Source organism: Artemia franciscana, chromosome 10, assembly GCF_032884065.1.
Source record: "Artemia franciscana chromosome 10, ASM3288406v1, whole genome shotgun sequence".
In the NCBI taxonomy this organism is placed as follows: domain Eukaryota; kingdom Metazoa; phylum Arthropoda; class Branchiopoda; order Anostraca; family Artemiidae; genus Artemia; species Artemia franciscana.
The window spans coordinates 39779667-39788280 of record NC_088872.1 but is presented as its reverse complement, the minus strand read 5'-3'; the positions used below and the strand labels follow the sequence as shown (position 1 = coordinate 39788280).

The 8614-nt window shown below is 37.8% G+C and overlaps 1 protein-coding gene across 1 annotated transcript in view; it reads right to left on the bottom strand.

Moving 5' to 3' along the window:
• Positions 1-6697: 6697 nt before the first annotated feature.
• LOC136032181 (splicing factor 1-like) overlaps positions 6698-8614 on the bottom strand; it is a gene marked incomplete at its 3' end in the record, with an annotated part of 33327 nt that continues 31410 nt past the window's right edge. The window contains 1 exon segment of the mRNA XM_065712375.1: positions 6698-6970. Coding sequence (XP_065568447.1) covers positions 6698-6970 — 273 coding nt within the window.

The window sequence follows — 8614 nt, the reverse complement described above, 5'->3', positions numbered from 1 at the left end:
ATACTCGAATTAGCTGCCCAGTTATTCCTCGAATACAGATCCAATTGTTTTTCCTTCTTCTTTGTTATCTTAATCCCTTTACATCATCTGAGTATTAATTTGGTTATAGCCTTTCGTTTTCAAATGGTTACAGAGGTTTGACCCTATATCCTTATTTTATATTTTTCACGGTAATCCTATAGAATACAGAAGGAATTCTTTAAAATTTCAAGCCAGAAAATAAAAAATATTTTTGAAGTCAGTCAGGATGATTTCATAAGTTTTCGTCTAGTTGAATTTATTCTGTAGATAACAGACTGCGAATTCATTTTTTAAATTAAAAAATAAGCGTACAGAATAGCATAGAAAAACTATGCTATCAATTTTTTACTTTCTCAATAATACAAATCCTTCCAAAAAGAAAAGGAATCAAGCCTTTAATAGAAAAAAGGCTCATCAATTTTGCTGTCACTCTGTGGCTTCAGTTTCGTAGAACGTCTATTCTTGACATAAACTGCAGGTAGACTAAGGGAAAATTAGTAGTATTTAAAAATTGAAAAAATATTAAAAGGGATTTTTAATTTAGCACTAAAAAGTATTTTTGGTGGTTTTATTTATCCTCATAGCACTAATTTCTAGCTTTACTTTACTTTGACTAGCTTTAGTTTCGATACATACTTCAGTTTAAATTCTTCCAACCTACTTTCTATCATAAACGTTTAAAAGAAAGTTAAAATTCAGCTTGACAGTTTGATCAATATAATTTTACAATGCTCATTTTTTTTATATAGATTCTTGAACAAAAGAAAAAACTACTTTAATTAAAAAGATCTCTTTTTGACGAAACCAAACCCTCTAAAGTTAACATAACAATGGCTAGAGCACGTTCTGCAAATGAATGATAACAGATTGCTAAAAATGGTCCTTTTCAGTCAACTGTCTAAAGCAAAACGGAAAGAAAGTCGTCCGCGGATGGAGTTGGAGGTTGTCGTAAAAAAAAGATTTAAGGGAACTTCCTGGGAGTGTGTAAAGGGAGAGGCTCTGAGTAGATTTGGATGGAGGAGCGTGCGTAGCTACGTTGGCCTAAGGCGGCTTGGTGTTGTGGTGAGTTGTTAGTAATAGTAGGTAATTCATGCAAAGGTGAAAAAATACAGTTTACTCAAGATAAATTACGACATAGCTGCTCAGGAGATACATTTACAATGCAAGGCGCTTGCTCATACCTACACCGGGAGTACCAAAACTTAAACCACCAGAAGCACCAGAACATAAGAGTACCTGGATTATATGATAGCAGGATGAACCACGTACGCTATATCACAGCTAAGGCCATTTTCCATATTACGGCTTTCGACCTTTCATTTCTCTATTCTACGCCTGCCCTAGAGCTCCAATGCATCTAGAGCACCAGAACACAGAGCATAAGGAGCCCCAGGGTATAAGGGTGAGTAAATTGACTACTAGAGTACAATAGGGCATACCAGGTTGCATCCCAGCTGTGTTCGAAAGACAATTTGAAAATTTCCTTCCTCGGTCTTGGTGACGAAATACGGCATATCCAAGATCAATTAAGACATGGGTATTTGATGGGTATCTTGCGTTAACTTTAGTAGTAAATACAACAACAGAAGAGACAGAAATATTCATTTGAGGTACATTTACTTGGCTTGTTACATTAGAAACATCAAAAAAAAAAAAAAGTAATTTAATAAGTTAAGAAACAAAATCACTCACATTTTCATAACCAAAACGAACAACAAATCAACAAAAATGAATTAAATTTGACGAAATGATATTAAATTTTCTTTGTTCTTTTAGTCTAGTATTAATTACATGGAATTTTTTTAGTCAATGAATAATTCTTAATTTGCTTTAAGACCCACAGAAACTTTCATAGATAGTACCATCTGCATATATACTTTAGGCTCGTGCTCTCATTCCCTAGAAAACTAAGTTTCCCCTCTAATTTCTTGCACAGCATAAAATATTCCATATGATTCACCTATTTTTGCAGCGACCCTGGTTTGTAGAGATAGATAACAAAATATCACCTTGAAAAATTCGTCTTTGTCATCCAGGCAAAAATATTTAGAATAGAAAGGACTGCTCAGACGTTGACGCAATTAGTGAGTAAAAGTGGAGATATTTAACAAAACATTCCTTAAAGCTTTCGGGAATATTAAGGAGGCAAAAAAAGAGCGGGAGCGCTATGAAGCATTAAATATACTAGTATCCGATGGAAATCGTATTTGCCAGATACATCTTTCACGACTTAACAGGTCTGAAATACGAGTGAAGCCATTACAAGTGTTGGGAATTTTCGGAACCATCTCACCCAAACAAGAAGTGCCGATTTTCCAGTTTTTCCAAAGCTACGAGAAAGTCATGGAAACAACAAGGTATCTAATAAAGGAATGACGAGCATTTTCGCTTATGTTGTACTATTAATTAAGAAAGGGTTATTTCTAATAAAATTGTTCTACTACTACTACTACTAATCAAGAAGCTTCTAATCATGGATTAAAGGGTGAAAACACGGTATTTCAGACAGATGGTCTAGATTCTAAAAGTTATAATTTTGGACTTGAGAATACATTATTGGAAAGGTAAGAATCCGAATTGTTTGGTTGTGAAGTTCATTTTTAAAATAATAGAAGAAAAATTTCTTCTATATAACAAATTTCTTTTTATATAACAAAAGAAAAATTATCGTGACTTACCCTCGCGAACCGGTCCGGCAATATGAGAAATATCTCTTATAATTACTTTTGGAAAAAAAATCTAAAAACAGTGCCATAATTAGACAAGACTTAACTGTTGCTCTTGGAACAATCGCCATCTACTGAAACAAACTTTTGACAACTCATCTCAGGCTATACGTTTTTACTGCGAGGGTAAGTCACGTTTGAGCACGTAATGTTTTCACCCACAACACAAATGAAAGCAGAATCGAGTCCCAACCTGCCCGGCTCTGACGCATCCCTCCACGATCTAGAATGTGCAACGAGACTGTCAGTAAGACCAGCGGTTTCCGTCTAAGAGGATTACCACAGAATGAAAAAGTGTCGAGTGCAAGTCACGTTTTGAAGAGAAAGCACAACTTATTTATGTTCTATGTTAGGGAAAGATTAGATCCCGCATTGTGTTTTGATTACTTTCTATTGTGATTTTCTATGCAATACTGGCCTTGTACATTCACTAGGATTATGCCTTCTTAATAGAGCTTTCTTTACATTGCACAAAAAAAGTAACCTATATGATACGATTTTTATTATTTCCGTTAATTGAGGTATTTTCTTTTTCAGATGCCACCTAAAATAAGTGTAATGACTCCAGCGGAGAGGAAACAGAAGCAATGGGAGAGGATGCGATCCAGTGTTACATGCGCAGCTGAAAGACCAACTACGTAGTCACACAAGAAAACACAGGGATGTTAAAGCTGATGAAAAATCACTGAAGCAGTTGAAAGAAAGGCTGGGAAAACGTCGAAAAAATCCGTCAACTTTAGAAGAAAAAAAACAGAATGACAGCTCTACTATCGACTCCACCTGTAGGAGTAGAGCTTTCCAATTCCCCTATCGCAGCTTTCACGAATGAGCAATCTAAAGGGCCAGCCGTTTACAGGGCCAGAAAGGTATTACCAGATTCAATCCCAAGGAAACTAGAAGTTGTCTCACGTATTGTAAGATGTGTGAAATCCCCTCAAACGCAAACTCTTTTACGAACAGACTTTCAAAAAACAACCGGACCGAAAAAAAAAGATCGGACGCTCTAGATTCAAAAGTTTTAGCTGCTGTAGAAAATTTCTTTAAGAGGGAGGGTATCAGTCGAATGCATCCTGACAAGCGCAAATTCATTAAAGTAAAGAAATCCAATGGTGAGGCGGAGCAAAGATAAAAGCGTCTACTACTTATGTCAGTCAAAGGGGCCCATGCATTGTTTCTGGAGGTTGGCCTTAGTAGCTTCAAGGCATTGAGACCACCAGAGGTATGCCTAGTGAGCAGCTGAGACCAAGACGTCTGCATGTGTATTTATTGCGAAAATTTTGAGGCCATTGTTATTGGATTTCAGAAAGTGGCTGCTTTAGTGAAGTATGAAGAGTTAGTCAAATCAACTATGTGCCCTCGTGAAGAAGCGGACAACACTTTGCCGAAAATGGAACGTGCAAATCGAGTGTGCGATGTATGTGGAGAGCAGGGGTCACGCAGCTTTTCAAATATATGTTGATTCTCAGTTGGGCTCAGAATATGACGAAGAAGTTGATGTGATATACACACAATGGAAGAAGAAAGTCAACATCAAGACAGGAAAGCGCTAGATGCACAAAGGCAGAAGGACTGGCCCTGCTTAAAAAAGTTCGTATGTGCCTCAAAGAACACCTAAAAACAATTTCCCTTCATCTCTATAACACGCATCGCCAGCACTATGAGTTCTGGAAAGTAAAAGAAACTCTAAGAGGGACTGACATTGTCTTACAGTCCGACTTTGCTGAGAACAATGCAATCAAGCAACAAAATGAAATCATGAGTGCTCACTGGGTTAGTACATCCGTTTCAATCTTCACATGTGTTATCTACTACAGTAGTCTGAATGGGAGTCTTGCACACTTGAGCTATGCAGTCGTAAGTGACGACCTAACCCATGACAAGAATGCTGTTGCAGCTTGTACCAAGATTTGTGTCGACCATTTTCGTGCACATCATTTCCAACCTAGCATTATACGTCACTGAAGTGATGGTGATAGCAGTCAGTACAAGAATCGCTACACGATTGGTGCACTTGTTCATCACACATCAGATTATGGGTGTCCTGGAACTAGGTCGTTTTCAGGAACAGCCCACGATAAAGGGCCCATGGATGGGATTGGAGCCGAAGTAAAGTGAAAGGTCTGGCTGAAGACTTTGCGAGGCCAAGTTATTGGTAACACTGCTGAACAGTTTTTGAAGCCCTGAAAATAGACGAGACTTCTATATGGTCCTTTACCTCGCCAGTTCAGAACATGAAGGTATCCGTTCGTCTCTTGAATCCTAACGCTGGTCCGCCATGAGGAAACAGCCAATTTTCAAGACACACGAGATTCATTTCGCCACAGCATGCAGTGAGAAGACACTTCACGTGAAATTTCATTCGGTCTTCTCGTCCATCTAATCAGACAGGCACTTTCATATACAGTTTATGATCCTGAACCATCGGAGACAGCAGTTGAAGGTCCAAGCGAACTCGTAATTGCAAACACCAATGAAGAGAAGGATGACAATGAAACTCTCCTCAAAGCACCAACTGGTGGATTTCAGCACAAGCATTTAATGGCGGGTATGTTCATTACAGTAACTTATGAGGTGAAAGGGAAAAGAGGAAGTATGTGTGAAAAAGTTTATGTTGGAATGATTGATACACTTCCCCCACCTTCTGTTGAAGTGATCTTCCTCAGAAAGGCTGGTGTTTCTCTGTGCTGCTTCAAGTTTCATGCCAATGACCGTGATGAAATTGAACTTTCTAGAGTGGCCCAGATTCTGCCCAGTCCTGTTATTGATGGGAAGTCTTTCAGTTTCAGGTTTCCATGTCAAATCACTAGTGGGGCTTGAAAGAAAGTGATAAGCACTCATTTAGTTTTTGTCCCTATTTTTTATAATCGAAGTTAACAAAATAATCCAAACATTTAAATGTTTTTTCACAGCGTCAAAAACGCGAATGTAAGTCACGTGCGTAAGTCACGGTGCCAACTTCACCAAACCCAAAATAAACTTTTCTCTGTAAATGATACAAAGATGAATTTTGTGTCCGAGATATCTGTAATGAATACTGGTTGGTATAAGCGTTTGCTGGTAAAGATGGATCACCAACAAGAAGAGGAATTCTCAATTGAAAATAACGTAATAAAAATAAAATCCTTCTGCTGTAGGTAAGTCACGTTCTTCTATCAAACTTTAGGAACAATCCAACTGAGCTTGGAGATGAATTGATACAGCGAATGAAAGCTAATTTTTTTCTCCATTTATTGATGTATGCAAAGTCACTACATGTTCTATGGTTACTTCGAAAATCAGGGAAAAGTTTTGTGAAACGAGCGTAAGTCACAAAACCAATATCGTGTTTTCACCCTAAATACAAGTTAGAGATGTTTCATAAACTGGATGTTAAGCTTGAAACATAAATAGGAACGATAAAATCCGACAACAGGCAGAATTTAAGACAAGGATGGGTAAACTAATATTAGATCACCACTACTAAAAAGAATTTTTCTTTTTTTTTGGGGGGGGGATATGGAGGCAATGGGCCTTTTAGGGCTTACGCCTCAACTGAAATTGGAAAGTCAGCCAGGACCGTATCTAAGATTTTTGTTCGGGAGGGGGGAGGAGGCAGTTTAACAAAATAAAACTTTACGAAATGTAAGTAAAATTATTCACATGTAAGTTTGTTACTTTTGTACGAATCGGACAAAAATTTCGGAGTGGGAGAGAAGGGGAGTTTCAAACCGGGTAACCCACCTCGATCATTTTAAAAAGCATATAAATCTTAGCCATTATTGTTCATCGTAAAATACATGTGTAGAGTAGAAGCATTAATTTAAGTAAACTGATATATTGAATAAATATGAGTATAACACATCCCTCATGAATACCTCAAAATTCCTCAAGTAATCACAGGGTTCCACAGAACACTTTTGGTACTCACTATAACAGGTGTAAAAAAAAGAAGCAAAAACAAAACAAATTACCGATTGCTGTTGTTGCTGCTGCTGATACTGGCTCTGCTGAGAAGACTGCTGCTGCTGTTGATACTGGCTCTGTTGCTGATGTTGCTGCGACTGCTGCTGCTTCTGGCCCATCATTGTTCCACTCATTTGCATCATGCCACCAGGAGGCGGGGGTGGCGGGGCAGTGGATTCAGAATCAGTACCAGGAGGCGGCGGAACACCCGACGGTCTTTGAAGGAGGGACGAGCCCCAGCTTTTGTGCTGCTGCTGTTGCTGTGGTTGAAATTCTTGTTCCTCCAAAAAAGAAGTTATAATTGGTTTGCAACTTGTACAAGTGATTTTCTTGAATTTACTCAATCTTGAATTTAATAGTTTAGTTTCATCGTTCATGTCTAATAATATTGAACAGTTAACTTGAATTCAATTTTTCTGTGGTCACAAATAGTGTAATATTCAGAATGCAGTATAATCTCAGAATCACAAACGATAGAAACAAAACAAAACTCTTACACAAGAAAAAAGCAAATAAGTAACAAACAAACATGATAAGAACCAGGCACATTAAAAAAAAGCTTGTTGAAAAGGCCATACATTCTCAATTTCTCGATTTTCTTAATTCTAATTTTTTTTTTCGAGGTTTTCAGTTTATTTCCGGGGCAAAACACTCAACTGAGCATGCAATGGCAACTCTCATGAATTATTTACATTCACTTCTTGATTCAGTTGATTCACTTTTTTTAATCCTTCCGAAGAGAGCTTGGCGTTCTGCAAAGATCTGTTATTGGCCCAATACTTTTTTAAATCTATGTTAGTGACCTTGTTAATGTGGCTAGCGGTTTGCTTTCGCCTTTGTCAACCAGTCTCTGCCACAACGATAGGATTTCACCTTTTACGGATGCAGTTATTGCTTTTGCTGATAACAGTACTCTTGGTACAATCGGTAGAGCTGAGTCCGAACTTTATTCAATGATGACATCACTTTTAAAAGACTTATCGAGGAGTTGATATAAATTACTTTACTTTCAAAATAGGAAAGTCATGCTTCATCATTTTCTCAAGAGTCTCAAAAGCTGGTCTTGACGAAAATGGAATACATGTATTAAGAGGTTCTTCAAGTAGAGCTAATCATCGTCAAGTTCGATTTCTAGGGATCTTGCTTGAAGAAAAATCTTTCATTTAAGCATCATATTGATCTGATCAAGAAAGTCTCCAGGAGACACGGAATACTTGTAATAGAAAGCTAGAACGCATACTTCCAGGGTTGGTTCTTAGAATTCTTTTCTACAGCATTTTTCAGTCTCAAGTTTCAAAACTCGAGACTGACTCATGCCAGATTTGCCTCTCACTCAGACTATCTGTCTTGGCCTTTTCTCCAATTAGCCATGGCTTGATGCCAGCAACTTCATTTTAATTCAAATCCCCTGGATGACGGATGATAGACGTATCTACCAACAACTGAAATGACATCATTTTTGTACAATCCTAAAAAAAGGGCTTATGTCAGATTTGCCTCTCACTCGGTTTTTTTTCCCATTAGCCATGGCTTGATGCTAGAAAATTGATTTTAATTCAAAAATCAACAGACTCGTTGATAGTGTACTTCAAACTGAATGAGGCAAATCGTATAAATTGTAGTTTTTTATTGTAGAGTCTGCAAGGGAGATTTTTCTAGGGCAGAGCTAAGGTAGATAGTCATAGAAAGGGATGTATGATCAGATTGATTTTGGGTTGACTCTTGATGGACAATGTCTACTGGACTTGTATGGAAAATGGGGGACTGAATTTGCTTGCAAAAAGTGACCTAAGCCTAATAGGCATGGCCACTTGTTGTTTCAGGTGGAATACCGTGTTATAGGACTGACACATGACCGACAAGTCCCCTGAATGATAGATGGATGATGACAAGTCCCCTGGAGAAATTGACATTCTGTCATTTGG